Source organism: Toxorhynchites rutilus, chromosome 2, assembly GCF_029784135.1.
Source record: "Toxorhynchites rutilus septentrionalis strain SRP chromosome 2, ASM2978413v1, whole genome shotgun sequence".
Taxonomy (NCBI): Eukaryota; Metazoa; Arthropoda; class Insecta; order Diptera; family Culicidae; genus Toxorhynchites; species Toxorhynchites rutilus.
In genome coordinates, this window is record NC_073745.1 from 305,170,179 (window position 1) to 305,187,134 (window position 16,956).

General features: G+C 40.5%; 1 protein-coding gene across 2 annotated transcripts in view; it reads left to right on the forward strand.

Annotated features, from left to right (window-relative positions):
* LOC129771776 (putative glycerol kinase 5) overlaps nt 1-16,956 on the forward strand; it is a 69,803-nt gene that overhangs the window by 44,292 nt on the left and 8,555 nt on the right. For both annotated transcript variants that reach the window (XM_055775799.1, XM_055775798.1), the window contains exons 3-7: nt 72-165; nt 8,236-8,404; nt 8,462-8,792; nt 8,854-8,946; nt 8,999-9,337. In XM_055775799.1, the coding sequence (XP_055631774.1) occupies nt 72-165; nt 8,236-8,404; nt 8,462-8,792; nt 8,854-8,946; nt 8,999-9,337 (1,026 nt within the window). The remainder of the gene's footprint in view (nt 1-71; nt 166-8,235; nt 8,405-8,461; nt 8,793-8,853; nt 8,947-8,998; nt 9,338-16,956) is intronic.

Here is a 16,956-nt window from a genome sequence, read left to right on the forward strand (position 1 = left end):
AAGAATTTCTGTGATTATTCATACTCTCTTTAACCGACTGTTCAGTTAAAAATTGATTTACTATACTACAGGTCGAACTTGTGTACCCTTCGCCCGGACAAGTGGAGATCGTTCCCAGCAAGTTGTGGGAGAGTGTGATAGAGACGATCGACAACGCTTTTCGAAGTAAGTAAATATTGTTCGACCGAACAACTGAAGACGTTGTACCGGTTTCGAAAATCAATTTTCGTTGTTTCGTTATCTAATCGTTCGACAAGAACGATAGCAACGAGGTTTGAACGGAAAGTGAGTGAAATTCTGTGAGCTACCTACAATCGATTGTTGTAATTTTTGTGGTGGCGCACGTGTTGGTGATATTTGGTGACAGTTATTCTCATATTGTAATCATAAATATGTCCTTCATGCCCCAGTTCGTCAATAATCGGGGATAATTTGGACATTCTAATCATCATCAATGGTTGAAAGTTTCTGAGTTGTGATGCACAAATTCACATCAACATTTCAACAACAAAAAATTGTGACATTTATTGGAAGTTGTAAATACTAACAGATGTGTATTATAAGGGGCTAGAAAAAGGGTGCAGAAGAAAGTCAATGCCTTTTGCTCAAACTTCACATGCTAATACTTGGAAAGTTAGTGTGAGAGACGGTCGGTCATCACATAAATTTCACTGTTTTTGCTTTCGTCAATCTTTTGACGGGATCATTGACCATAGTATGAATAATTCATTTGTGCTCGACGCTCGTTTTCGACTTCGTAATTTATTTATATTTCAGATAGCAATTTTTGAGAAAAATGATAATGCGCTAGGAAATGTCAATAACACCAAAGCCCCACTCATAGAGCGCTGATGTAAACAATGATGCATCTTGCATAAAATTTCACGTGATTCCTCTGAAGATCACAACACTAACAGTGTGAGCTGTTTGCCTTTTGTCTTTATTGCAAGAAAGTCTTCAATCGGATAGATTATCTGACCTCAGGAAATAAAAGACTAGTTTTTCGCAGCTCTTGAATTGATTTGTAACTGTTCAAGACTGCAATCTCACTAAGTTTGAAAACTATTCATGCGTAACGATTTCATAATTTTATGAAAAGTTTCCTACTTTCTACTCCTTTCCCTGTTTTATAAGCCCTCCTTAGTTCTGTAATTCAGACAATTAATTTTAGTTCTGGTTGAACTTCGCTCGCCTCGGTTTCAATTCCTCTTATGAGAAATCAGGGTAAAACCGACACCCCCTGAGTTTTCCAGTTAGAAACAATTTTTGCAAATTTCTCGATGTTCCCTGTACACACTTATCATTTTCACGTTAAGAGTCACCCCACAGCTGCGTAAGTCGCATTCCTGTCAAAACAAACAACAAAACAGAACCAGTCAGCAAACAACAGGAGACAGCAAAAATTACGCTAGTGGAATATAAGTGTAAAACAAGTGTTGGAAAATTTAGGACAATTCTTTTGCCTAATTCAGCCTAATTCATCTCAGCTCATTGTTCGGTGTATTTTGTGAGACGGTAGGAGGTTTTGTTGCTTCTAGATGCTCGAAAACTTTATTTTGAAATCCCGAGTCCCTTCGGAGTGAAACTGACACCTTCAGTCAGGGTAAAACCGACACATGGTTAGTGTTTCACTGATAGGAAAAAATGCGTCCTTTCTTTCTGAAGATAACTCGTGTTTATATTCGGAGGACAAAACGGCAGATCTGGACTGATGTTTAGCTGAACAACCAGCCAAAACCAACGTTGAACAGGGCATTTCAACAAAAATATCTTCAGGAGCTCATGTTTACTGTTTTATCATTCAAAATCTAAACAATACAATTATATATAATTTGCAGCTATCCCCCTTGTCTCCTCTTAAAGTATTCTTGAAGTATATATGGATAGCCTCTTAGTACTTTCAAATTATTGTAACAATTTTTCATTCATTTCTCCTAAAGATGTCGGTTTTACCCTGACAAGGTGTCGATCTTACCCATACCCCATTTATTTCATCTAAAAACATCAATTTTGGTACAGTAGAACCCCGATTATCCGCGGTGTTGATTTACCGCAAAAGCGAGTTCCATAGTAATTCTATAGAGCTTCCCGAAATTTATCAGTGAGAGGTACCTAGTGCATTTTTGTTTTAGTCATGGCATTCACATTATCTGACCATTGGTCCAGGAGATGCATTTAAGTGGAAATTAGCATTTAGAGCTCGACAGTCATTCTCTAGACAAAAACTGTCTTCGACAGAGTTGTTACATATGATAGAGCGCTCGTTTTTATGTTATCAAAAATAGGCCAAAATTGTCGATGAAATAAGAAATCTAACTTTGTTATCTTTATAGATAGAGGTAAACATAGTTCGACAATGTTGTAGTCTCAGTTATTTTAGACATCTTTGAAGAACAAAGTTTTTTTCCATCTCTTGAAACAACCGATATAGCGCCTTTTTTCTAAGTTGCGTTAGGGTCACCATGAAAAAAACTGTTTGAACTTTTATGTTTCAAATTCTACATACAAACTGTCTTCGGAAGACATTTAGAACTTAGTAATACGAACATTTTGCGATGCAAAACTTGTCAATATCTCAACTTCACTCAAAGTTATTGATATTTCTTTCCCAAAACCACGCTCTTTTCAATTGTTTGTAATTCTTTCTGGGGCAAACATAATTTTTTTTGTTGACGGAATTTGAAAGAACAAATTTCACTCTATATAATATGTGATTTTCAGAACCATGTTATTTTTTGTGTTTGAGTAAATTAAAATTGAAATCGAGAGTATTTGGGTAAAAAAAACATCAATAACTTTGAGTAGGATTAAGATATTGTCAAATTCTGCATCGCAAACTGTTGGTATTGATAAGCTCTAAAAGTCGTACAAAGACAGTTTTGACGTAGAATTTAAAATATAAAAGTTAAAGCAAAAAACACTTTTTTTCATGGTTACCCTAATGTAACTTAGATAGAAGGCGCCAAAAACCTTTTTTTTAGGCAAAAACTGTCTTCAACAAAGTTGTTACATATGATAGAGCGCTCATTTTTATGTTATCAAAAATAGGGTGAACAAAATTGTCGATGAAATAAAAAATCTAACTTTTTATCTTTAAAGATAGAGATAAAAATAGTTCAATTTCGTAATCTACGTTTTATTTTTTATTTTTCTACATAATCGCCGTAACGTTCGAGGCATTTTTCATAGCGTGGCACGAGTTTTTCTATTCCGAGCGCGAAGTGCGTAGCGTCCAACTTTTTGAAGTACGATGTAACTGCGTCACGAATTTTTCCAGTGTTATCGAATCGTTGACCGCCGAACGCCTGTTTCATCACCGTGCTATTGTGAAGTTTTGGACCGATTAAGAGCCACGATTAAGAACAAGAGGCCAGGTTTATTGACAAAAGGAGTGTTTCTCATCCATGATGCGCGGCCCCATTCTGCTCGCGTAACTCAAGAGCAATTGAAAAAATTCAAATGGGCTGTTTTCGAGCTTCCTTACTTACGTTCCTTACTCCCCAGAATCCGCTCCTAGCGACTATCACTTATTCCCGGTGATGAAACATGCGTTCGGCGGTCAACGATTCGATTACACTGAAGAAATTCGTGACGCAATTACATCGTACTTCAAAAAGTTGGACGCTACGCACTTCGCGCTCGGAATAGAAAAACTCATACCACGCTATGAAAAATGCCTCGAACGTTACGGCGATTATGTAGAAAAAAGGGAAATAAAACGTAGATTACGAAAATCACTTTGTTTTTTGTCCTATCTTTATTTTTCTGCGATTTCTGAGGCACTGAAACTTATTTTTTGAACGGCCCTCTTATTAAAGGGTGTGTTCCATCAAATTGCATCACGGAAACAACGCTGTAAAAATTTAATTTTTAGGAATTATATCTTCAGCTTTCGCTTATAATCAGATAAGAGTGTATAGATCACGTTGGCCATGCTTCACTGTCAATTTTTCGTAAATTTGGAAAAATGTCGTCGAACGAAAAAGAGCGTCGTGAATTAATCCTGTGCACTCATTTCGAGAATCCGGAGTTGTCACATCGGGACATCGGTAAGATGCTGGGAATCGTCCAATCCACGGTTAGCAGAGTACTAAAACGACACTTCGAGAACCTAACCATCGACCGGAAGGTGAAGAACGGCAAAAATGGATGCTCCGTCAGTGAAAAAGATCACAAGCGCGTAGTTAAGCAGTTTAGACGTGATCCGAGAAGTTCGGTCCGGGATGTCGCCAATAAGCTGAATTTGTCAAGTTCATTCGTCCAGCGGACCAAGCAGCGGGAGGGCCTGCGTACATACAAGGTTCAGAAGGCTCCTAACCGCGACGAAAGGTAAAACATGGTGGGGAAGACGCGAGCCCGGAAGCTGTACACCGAAATGCTGACGAAGCCGCATTGCCTGGTAATGGACGACGAAACCTACGTTAAAGCGGACTTTCGTAAGCTGCCGGACCTGTTGTTCTTCTCCGCAGAGGACAAATTCAGCGTTCCGGAGGAGATTCGCAAGCAGAAACTATCAAAGTTTGCCAAAAAGTACATGGTGTGGCAAGCGATCTGCTCTTGCGGAAAGTGGAGCGCCCCCTTCGTGATGACCGGCACGGTAAACGGACAGGTTTACCTTAAGGAGTGCCTACAGAAGCGCTTACTACCACTATTGAAGCAGCACGAGGGCCCGACCATCTTCTGGCCGGATCTCGCTTCGTGTCACTATTCAAAGGACGTGTTGGAGTGGTACGAAGCCAACGGGGTCACCTTCGTGCCAAAGGAAATGAAACCGCCCAACGCGCCGGAGCTTCGCCCAATAGAGAAATATTGGGCGATTATGAAGCAGGCCCTCCGGAAGAACCCAAAAGTTGTCAAATCGGAGGCGGACTTCAAGAGAAAATGGATTTCTGTTCAAAATAAACTACAACCTGACGTTGTACAGAACCTTATGGACGGGGTAAAGAGGAAGGTGCGAGCATACGGGCTTGGGCTCGAAGTATGAATAAAAAGAAAATGCCAAAAGTTGTTTAAAAGTTTTTATTTTACTGTCTAAAATTTTCAAAAGGATCGGTCTACTGGGCGAATTTCTACAGCGTTTTTTCCGTGATGCAATTTGATGTGACACACCCTTTACATATGGTCTGATATAGTGTTAAGTATGATTCCTTGCTGTGGTGGCTGAGAGCAGACACACGACCTCAAAGGGTTCATACCAGACCAGTTATCTGTCAACCTCAGACTAGCTGCTGTTAATTTTTGTAAACAAACATGCTTTTCCAATCCAATCCAATAATACTTTGAAATATACTTTAACTATTTGTTGCATTTCAACTTTGACATTTCACGTGATTCGGCATCCCTGTTGTTCACACTTGGTCAAAAACAAATTTTAAAATAAATAAAGCTTGTTTCAAAATATGCAATTTTTTTGCGTGTTTGATTCGCTCTTAAGTCGCGCTAAAGTCATTCACAATGAATTACGAATACATACGATTTCGTCCTATGCATCTGTTAAACTATCTCCCTCCAGTAACAACTCATTATCGAGGACAAGCTTTAATTCGCCATTTTTAGAAATACGAGAAGGTGCAAACAACATTTACAGCGTGAGCATGTTGTACATGATTGGCGAGACAAAATCAAATCACTCACCAGTGTGGATTCAAGTATATCTCGAACTTTATGCAACTGAATATTACAAAGCTCTGTAGGGTGAAATAGAAATTTGGAAAATATATAAACATCATGCAGCAATAACCGGTCAACTTAAATATTGAATGAACGAACAGTGAGAAAGTCATTCAGCTTTGTACCTTTTTACGCCGACTCGGATGCTGACTTACACTATGTAAACTCGGTGTTAGCTATTTGAGCAGTGTCAGCTACTGCTGCTGCAGTTGAACCAATACCGAACCAAAAAACCACACCATGAACGCTGGCTAGAGCGAAGCTAGAATGAGAATTGCCAAATGTACGACCATTTAAAACAGTAGCAGAATAGATACTGACGGGCTGACCGCATCCAAGACAGTAAAGGTCGTTTTATATTATCCAGCACGAAGCGTAAACGGCACGTATCGACACTGGCAGACAAATACATGATGTATTTATAGTTTTCAGGCATAGCGGCTTCTCAGTACGGACCAGCAGCGCAGACGGAGCGAAGAAATTTGTTTTCGGAGCGAGAGTAATTCGCACTCAAACGGTTAACAGTTCAAACTATCTTCGAGCCTGCTGATTCGATGGGGATATGCCTGCCTCAATAAATGAAAATTGCCACCAGATGTCGACACTGTTGCCAAGCGTAGCTATTGATGGTTCAACCGATGTCGAACCGAAGAGCGACGAACGCACCCATACCACGAACCTCGACATTTGATTTGTATGTACGGCGCTACTCGCCCGTGTAGTTCGTGCCCGGTACCGGCAAAATATTCTTTTCGAGAATTCCTTCATGAATTTGTCTGCAACCTGCTGTGTATGCCTGGAGCCGTTCCGCTGTATATACGCATACACATTTGAAAAACACGTAATAATATTTGTCTTGCATGAAACGTGCCGTGCCGATTAAGCTACGTGCCTGATAGTATAATATTACCTTAATTATTGTGATGCTTTTGACGTAGGATTACGTCTTTCGGGAACATATTGGGGTACAAACTGAAAATCGAAAATCGAGCACATCATGAAAATTGTCCAATTCCAAACGCTTACTGTTCAGTCATTTCATGATTTCATGAAATTTGTGTTTAATGTTTCTCAGATACGTTACATGCCAAATTTGGTTTTATTTGCTTGATTAATTCTCGAGTAGTGCAGAAATTTGTGTTTAATTTGTATGGCAGCCCCCTCTTAGAGGAGGGGAGGGGTGGAGTGTCTAACCACCATAGAATCATTTACTGCACCCTAAAACATCCATATGCCTAATTTGGTTTCATTTTCTTGATTAATTCTCGAGTAATGCAGAAATTTGTGTTTCATTTGTATGACAGTCCCCCCTTAGAGAGGGGGGTGGAGTGTCTCACTACCGTAAAAACATTTATTGCACCCTATAACCTCCACATGCCAAATTTGGTTTTATTTGCTCGATTTATTCTCAAGTAATGCAGAAATTTGTGTTTCACTTGTATGGCAGCCCCCCCCCCTTTGAGAGGGGGGAGGGGTCTCACACTATTACTTTCCATTTCTATATTGAAGTAACATGTTTTTACTGATGAGAAAAATTGATAATTGTGTTCGGTATTGATAATTATCTAATTATCGTATATATTTTTTTTCTATAATTCATCCATACCTAGCACAGGAGGCATCTCGTCTAGGGTCACAGAGGGCGGTTTTGATCATATCTCATCCCACTTCGGCATCTTCTATCTGATACGCACCATCTAACGACTAATTACCATCCTTCTGTCATCTTAACTCGGTTGTAAATACTGGTGGAGCGAACAAACAATACCCAACAACCAAACAAAACAGCCCTTTTCAGGGCCACCAAATCATTATCAGAGTATAATTCTTCAAACATATCCAAAATCAACAGATAGCCTAACGGAATCCTACGTCATCTATGCGGTCGTGTCTCAAACACAACCCTCCTGTGACTATTTTTTTCTTTTGCTCTAGGATGGAATGGTGCATGATGGTTAGCTACGATTGTTTTCGCATGCGTATTGTTATTTTAAAATTATACCTTTTCACGAGGGGCCTAGTTTGAAGAGCACAGATCGGACCAATCAAATCATGGTTTTTTCGTTCAGATATTACTTGACATTTTTCAATTGTTAAATATCTCGGGTTCATCCTTGCACTATATTCATGTGTCTTATAATAATCATCTAAAATTATGTATTAATAGGTCACTTAGGGGTGTCCTTGCATAAGCGGGGCAATTTAATATGGATGCAGATGGATCCATTTTGAATATCATTTATACTGCGGACATCCCACTGCTTCTTAGTAACGGTAGATTATTAAGTATAAACTTTGCCTGAGAAACTAAATGACTGTCTATAGGTAGATCATTAACCCCGAAAGTGAATAGGCGGTTCCTGTATGGCAGGGTTGTGCCCAAACACACAGGCTGAGACTTCAACGCGTTTAGAATAGAGGATTTTTTTAAATGTAGAGAAATACAGATACTGTAACATGAACACTACTGAAGTTTAAAATACGTTAACCTAAAACTGCAAAACATACTTTAGAATTATTGAAAAACCCGTATTACCAAACGGGTAAAATCCCATACTTCCACAGATGCAAAACTCACTGCCAACCGCATTACCTGCCTCAGCATATCAACTCAGCGGAATACGTTCACCTGTTGGAATCGACACACTGGCAAGGTATATCACAACTTCATCACATGGAAAGACTTACGGGCGGATTCGCTCGTGCAAAACCTCAACAAGAGTATCAGGCTGCGGTACGATCATATTTCAGTACTCCAAATGTGAAACTTCATTAATTTGTTTCTCCTTAGAATGATCAACCTGGGCGCCAGATTTTTACACTTCTTCACTCGCAGCAAACGCTTCCTGGCGGGGAGTGTGATCAAAATGATGAACCCGCAGGTTACCCTGCGGTTAGTGTGGCTAATACAAAATAACGCCGAGTTGCAAAACGATATTAAAAACGGTAAGGTGCTTTATGGTACGGTCGATTCAAGGTTGCTCTACCGACTGCGACAAGGTACCGACCGGACTCGATCCGTCGAACACATCAGCGATGTGACGAATTGTTCTTCGACCGGTTTCTACGATCCATTTTCGCAGCAATGGTCCGGCTGGGCACTAAACTGGTTGTCTATTAAGGTTAGTTGAGGTCCCGTATGAAAGAAACATACTAAAAACAGCTTCTATTTGTCGGTAACAGACACAAATTCTACCGAAGGTTGTTCACAACTCATACGACTTTGGATTCGTACACGAGTCACTGTTTGGGAGTCCCATCAAGATCGGTGCTTCGGTAAGATCAGTCCATTCGCGATTCCGCACATCAATGGCAAAATCATTCACAGATTTCAGATCAATCCGCTTCCCTGTGGGGCAATTGCTGCTTCGAGCAAGGGGACGTCAAAATCACTATGGGTACCGGCTCGTTCCTGAATGTTTGCACGGGTCCTACCTGTTTGGCCTCGGTGCACGGGCTGTATCCGTTGGTTGGATACAAGATCGAAACCGCGCAGGGTCAAGAAATGGTCTACCTGATGGAGGGTGCATCCAATGATAACGGTTCTATCATTGAGTGGGCTAAAAGCGTCGGATTGCTTTCGAACCCGGAGGAGAGTTCCGATATGGCACGATCGGTACCGGATTCCGATGGAGTTTCATTCATTCCAGCCTTCAGCGGATTAGGGGTAAGCGTCTGTGCTGTCTCAATTTCATTTTGTCGTGGGACTACGTCTTTCTTTTCTATACTGGGGTGTGAGTTCAAAGTTTTCAAAACGAGAGCGTGTTGCCGGAACAACAAGATTTACTACTTCGTCTTAATACTTTCTAACCAACTGAACAAAATGGTATGATAACCAATTCATTCGAAAGATAAAGGCTACGTGTTATATGCTTGTTACTTATTGATTCAAAAACATGTTTCAATAGCTGGAAAATTGCTTTGAAAGCAAGCTATTGAAATCACAAAAAATTGTATATAAGCCGTGCCAGCTGGAAAATCCACATCATCATGTTATCGCTGCTACAAGATTGCTATGGCGAAAGTAACTTCGTTCATCAAGAAAGCGTTGATGAATTATGTCACCAAAAGTCTGTTTGGGCACTGGTGCTACGAGAGCAATCTAGAAAGCGCCAGCATCGAAAAAGGCTTTCACTTAAGGGGATAAAGGCTGAGTATAAGAGACAGCCGCCATACACACACACAAATTTTTTTCCGTTTGGTGATCATCGAGTCAGCATCAATTGCCGACGGGCGTCGAGCTTCGAGCAAAAAGACAGCCGTCAAGAAGAAATCGAAAAGAAGTCATCGCTGCTGGAAAATAGTCTGCTGCTGCTACTCGAAATCACTACTGTGAAGAAGGTGAGCAACAAGAAGAAAGCTCCTGCTACTGCCGTTGCAGCTGCAGAGAAACAAAAACCATCGAAAACCGTTGGACAGAAGCCGGCTCCGAAAAACTTAACATCGTCGCACATCAAGCACAACACGAGGGAAATAGCTTTGAAGCGGAAGAATATATTTTGTTTTCCATTTATTATATAATACTGCGAGCAAATACATTTTGTTTTGTAATTTTTTCAATCAAATGCAATTAAGAGGAAAGCTTCTGAAGATTTTTCTTTCCCACCAGTAAAATATATTCGTATTCTATATTCTCTGAACAGTAGATAAAATGTTGGTGTTGACAAAAAAAACATTACATATTGTAACAGACTATTTTTCATCTTTTTCGTACTTGTAAAGGGTGTGTCACATCAAATTGCATCACGGAAAAAACGCTGTAGAAATTTAATTTTTAGGAATTATATCTTCAGCTTTCGCTTATAATCAGATAAGAGTGTATAGATCACGTTGGCCATGCTTCACTGTCAATTTTTTGTAAATTTGGAAAAATGTCGTCAAACGAAAAAGAGCGTCGTGAATTAATCCTGCGCACTCATTTCGAGAATCCGGAGTTGTCACATCGGGACATCGGTAAGATGCAGGGAATCGCCCAATCCACGGTCAGCAGAGTACTAAAACGATACTTCGAGAACCTAACCATCGACCGGAAGGTGAAGAATGGCAAAAATGGATGCTCCGTCAGTGAAAAAGATCACAAGCGCGTAGTTAAGCAGTTTAGACGTGATCCGAGAAGTTCGGTCCGGGATGTCGCCAATAAGCTGAATTTGTCAAGTTCATTCGTCCAGCGGACCAAGCAGCGGGAGGGCCTGCGTACATACAAGGTTCAGAAGGCTCCTAACCGCGACGAAAGGCAAAACATGGTGGGGAAGACGCGAGCCCGGAAGCTGTACACCAAAATGCTGACGAAGCCGCATTGCCTGGTAATGGACGACGAAACCTACGTCAAAGCGGACTTTCGTCAGCTGCCGGGCCTGTTATTCTTCTCCGCAGAGGACAAATTCAGCGTTCCGGAGGAGATTCGCAAGCAGAAACTATCCAAGTTTGCCAAAAAGTACATGGTGTGGCAAGCGATCTGCTCTTGCGGAAAGCGGAGCGCCCCCTTCGTGATGACCGGCACGGTAAACGGGCAGGTTTACCTTAAGGAGTGCCTACAGAAGCGCTTACTACCACTATTGAAGCAGCACGAGGGCCCGACCATCTTCTGGCCGGATCTCGCTTCGTGCCACTATTCAAAGGACGTGTTGGAGTGGTACGAAGCCAACGGGGTCACCTTCGTGCCAAAGGAAATTAACCCGCCCAACGCGCCGGAGCTTCGCCCAATAGAGAAATATTGGGCGATTATGAAGCAGGCCCTCCGGAAGAACCCAAAAGTTGTAAAATCGGAGGCGGACTTCAAGAGAAAATGGATTTCTTTTAAAAAAAAATACAACCTGACGTTGTACAGAACCTTATGGACGGGGTAAAGAGGAAGGTGCGAGCATACGGGCTTGGGCTGTCTAAAATTTTCAAAAAAAACGGTCAACTGGATGAATTTCTACAGCGTTTTTTCCGTGATGGAATTTGATGTGACACACCCTTTATTCTCTGAACAGTAGATAAAATGTTGGTATTGAAGTGACAAAAAAAACATTACATATTGTAACAGACTATTTTTCATCTCTTTCGTACTTGTAAGATGTACAAAATGAGAAACAGAAAATCTTTCGCATCGAGATTCGATCGCTTATCTCTCAGTCAGGGATGGTAAAAAATCACATTCAACGATCAATGAATAGGTATGTCCCTCTAGTCGGATGTTTTTAAATCACCTCCAGCAGGCGATGCTCTTTTATTCTTCATATGTACACAGAGAGAATACTTGGAACGGTGAGCTACCAAGATCTAAAAAAAGCAATATGAAAGCGGAATCCCCACTGCTTGCCCTCTCGAAGCATTACTTCTACTGTTCAAGTTTTATCGTGAGTGCAAGCCACAAACGGTTAATCCCATTCCATAGAGCGGATGATGAGTTCTTGATCGTAAAGTGTACAAGAGACGATCAACTGAAATCTTACGACACTCATTGAGGGATTTTTAATCCTCTATTGCACTGACCGCAGTGAGTGGCTGACTCAGTCTCGTGTCGATTTTATTTGTCGTCTCCCGCCCGATAAACAGCAGACGGGTAATGGATGCAATTGATTAATTTTATTACCAGCAGATTTGGGCGAATCTCATCCCGCCCGAAATTTTTTTTTAGATTCCAATAACTCTGAACATTCACATTTCTCCCAAAATATTTTTTCCAATACTAATTCAATTAGTGACTTCACGAAACACCTTTCGAATTCGATTGCATTTCAGACCCTTTTTTATTTTGTAGATAAAACGGATCACATATTTGATTAATTCAATTCTGTGTGGTTACGTTCTTCATTGCGAATAAATGTAATGAATTAGTATGGACGTATGTTATTCATATATCGGGGACTTCCGACTTATGTGGCAGTAGATTTATCGAACGACTAATGTTTTTTTTTATATCCCTCTCAAGTGTGTACATACTGCTTTGACCGTAGATTTGCATGGTTGAATCCGGTTAATTTCAGGTATTCAGTCTTCATATTGTCGAAAGAATACTGTTGGAACAATACTGCCCATGTTTGTATAGGAGACGTAAACGACAAAATGAACAAAATTGACTTTTTCGCTGTTTCGCATTCTACACAATGTAATACGTTTGCTCAACATGCAAACAAACATTTTTTGTTCGAAAACATTTGAGCAATTTTAAAAAAACCTTTCCGAAAAATCACTGTTTGTCCGCATAACAGACGTAGTTTCATACAGATTTCATACATCGTTAGAAAATCAACAATTGTCAGTATTATGTGCTATAAGCTAATTCTACATTTGAATCACATTCTTTGTAGAGTCCAAACATGTCTGTCACGATATTGTCTTATTACCTAGTGTTTCCTAATAGAGGAATATAAGAAATCATTGAAACGCTGTATAATTACTATTTTCTGTACACGATGACCGAAGAGACGCAATTGTGTTTTTTAATGTCATAATTACCTAAATTTCTGCATTTGAATCTTCAAGTAGATAATGAAACAATCAGATCAGTAGTAAAATTAAAATAGTATTGGTTCTTAGCATTACAACTCCTCGGATTCAACATTGAATTATTCCACATACTCAGCATTTACTCATACCGTTGGAGTAAGTCACTCCACCATCTTTATACGATTGATCGTGATATCGGTAAATCATGTTGCTAAAATTACCAACATTGCAGATTGACTTTACAAATTCAATTAATTGAAAAAAACACGAACCTGCTGTTCTTATCATATCCCAGCGTATTCTTCAGGAAAAAAGTACTATCATAGACTCGCAACAAAACAAGAGCACCTTTTCCAGACAATTCACTAAATTTCTACCAAAACTTTTTTGATATTATCCAATAACAACTGAAACTACCGACGGAGACGTTTTGACTATTATCGGAATTGTAAATACTAACGCTACAAACAGAGCATCCTGGTTATTACGTCTAGCTATGCGGACAAATGTTCATTGAAACGATTGATTGTCCGCATAAATAGACGCAAGCGTTTTCCAAATGGAAAAAATATGTTACAATCCGCAAAATCACTTAGGTCCTTTTTTTGCCGATAATATCATTCAACTGGAGAGATCATTTCATCGGAAATTTGCAAAAATTTTATGAGCAAATATTTACGTGCTTACACAAAAAAAAACACATGTTCACATATTTGCGCTAATTTTTTTTTTTGGTTAATTCAAGGTAATTCAAAAATATATCTCGCAAGACCACGTGTTCGGTGTCGTAATAGCCTTGGCCAATAACGCATTTTCATTAACTCATAGAATTAGTGATTTGAGGGGATTATTGTTTGTAGTCTCTTCTAGATTAATTTAAGTGCTCCCTTGGCCGAGTGGTTAGCGTCATAACGTCATAAGCGTAAAGCGTACGTCATAGAGACACTAATTTCCATGGGGCAAATTCTTGTTAGGATTTGTAAACAGAACGAGGAAGGAGAGTAACTCAATTATTCGAACTAGTTTCAGTCTAGCAATTCTTTGGTCAACTCAGAGTTACCAAGAGAAAATCATTTGGTTATGATGGGTGAGGATTAATAGTTAGTCGCAGTTTGCACAGATTGCGATCTGTGCAGTTTGCGATTAATCGTAAATCACATCATGCTCCCTTGTTTTCCATCCTTGCTCTCAGTTGCCGGAGGCGTCAAACTCAGAGAGTTCATTCGCTTTTAGTTTGTCTTCCAAATTTCCATCGCCAGCCACACCCCTTGTTGAATCATTAGCCAACAAGAAATATATAACTACGGACTATTGACGAGGAGCATTTATTCGGTATTTGACTCACGTGCAGTTCGGACGTAGTTTGGAGAGCTCACAACGGGTAAATCGATAAACGGTCGAAGTGTAGGCAGTGGGACTCAGTGTTAGCTTCCAACGAGTAAGCATGTTTTTTTTCTGAAATTGTAAAGTACGCGATTGATAAGATGGGTGGGGGAAGAGAATGGAGAAAAGTCTCAACACCAATGACTCATCAAAAAACCTCGACCAGAAGAGAGGCATACAGGAGAGCTGTTCAGCAACCGTTTAGCGATTCCAGCTGACGCTGAAGACGACGAAGCATGTGTTCAAACAATGATAACATCTTTAATCAACAATGCAGATCCCGGTGAAGGAACATCAGGAATCCATCCTCTAGCAAAGCAGAGAATGAAGCTACCTCCGCTGGCAAGCAAGCGATCGGCGTGAACGCTGCTTTCCACATCACCAAGATGGTAACCAAAGTCGTCACGACAACTCCAGAGGATTATAACAAATTGAAAACCTACCTTACTTCACGCATGATGTGGCAAGCGAGAAGCCATTCAAGGCGGTGATCCGATACCCACCATGGAACTCCAGGCACTCGGAACCTTCGGAACAAGAGAAAATATTGTATCGCGATTGCCTATATTTGGTTCACCTTGCCAAAGGCAGTGCATCGCTACAGGGTGGCCTACAATCAGTTTTAGCTGGCCATATCACGCTGCTGCCGTCTCGATCGAATTGGTGCTGCTAAAAGTGGCGTTGCCATCACTATCCTAAAAGGCTGGGGAAACATTCAAGGTAATAAAAACGGCGCGATGCTTACCGATGACCTTCAAGTGGGACACTGTATAGTTCTCCATCTAGACACACCGGTGAAATTAACTTAAGATCTACTGAAAAGGCAGATACCATAGCGCAGCAGTTCAGGGCTGCACACGATCTGTCACAGAACATTGCTAATCCGATTGGAGCGTCGGTTGCGCAATGCATACATCAACTTGCCACTGTGCCAATCGAGCGAATCACAGCGAACAAGATCAACAAAACTATCAAATACTCCCTGTGTTCGACGATCACTTCAACATTATACAGAAGAGCCACGGGCCCAAATCATACGCTCTCCTGGTGAGAACTTTCAACCGCTATCTGGAGTTCGGATATTTTCCATCAGACGTCTATAGTACTGTCCATCCCCAAGCCATGTAAGGACCCTACGAGCCCCTCAAGCTACCGTCCGATCAACCTACTTTCGTCCGTCAGCAAGTTGTTTGAGATGGTAGTGTACGCCAGTATTCTACGACACACAGTGGAAAACAACATCCTGCTCGACGAACAGTTCGAGTACCGTCGTACGTCACACTACAGTGCACTAATTCCGAAGGGTAACCAACATGGTCAAGCGATCGAGGGAACTTTAATAAAACCACTGTCATGCCATTCGATAATGTTTGGCATGACGAACTGGTATTTAAGCTCCAGAGATTCACCTTCCCAGTCTACCTGGAGAAAACGATCCAAAATTATCTCCGTGAAAGAACATCCAGAGTATACATTACTGCACTTTCAGAGCCATACCCAGTCGCAGCTCTCGTAGCTAAACCGGACTCAACGACTAAGTTGAATGTCTTAACGCCTGGAAGATCCGGGTTAACGCGGCAAAAACTCAAGCGATTGGATTTCCACACCGCAACACGGATCGACTGAAGCCGAAGAGGAGGGTGTGTTTCTCGATAGGAAACTCATCTTCCGTTCGCATGTAACGATCGAGTAAACAAAGTCATCATCATGCTCTGTTTATCCGATCATCGCCAGGCGAGCAAAGACGTGTACCACAAACAAACTGGCGGTATTCAAGCAAGTGGTGTCACCGATGCTAGAATCTGGAGGTCTGGAGAGGAAGCGTCAGTTCACACCTCAATAAGCTTAAGGTAATCCAGAACCGCTTCCTGAAGATAATTATTAAACTTCCGTGGCACATGAGAACCACTGACATCCACCGGCTAGCGTGTTTCGACCCAATACGTATTAAAGTCGAATAGTTCGAACAACGACACAAAACCAGAGTCCGACAATCGCAATGGCAACAAATCGAGGACATTTATCCCTAAAAAACATTGTAAATATGTGTATATGATAAGCTAAGTTAGATATAAATATAAATATGTAATGTAAATGTTAATGATGTTGGTTTGTACAGTCGAAAAAATGATCTTGGTTTGTCCACTTTTTTGAATATTGCCTTTTTCATGATTCACTGTAATTTTATAGGATATTTTTACAGATTCACATGTTTTAAAGTTTATAAAATCCACCTTCTATTGGTGTCAATGCGCCCCTGATGATGTTAATAGAATCACCTCATACCTCTACAAAAGTTTGAGCAGAACGATTTATCATTAAGATAATATTAAAATTAAGGTAATATTAACACATGAAAAAACCAGTATACAAACTAAAACGGACTGGTTCTGTTGCAGGCATAAATTAATTACCATAAGAACATCAAGAAAAAGGCAAAAACAGAAAAAAATGATCCAAAAGCATGTC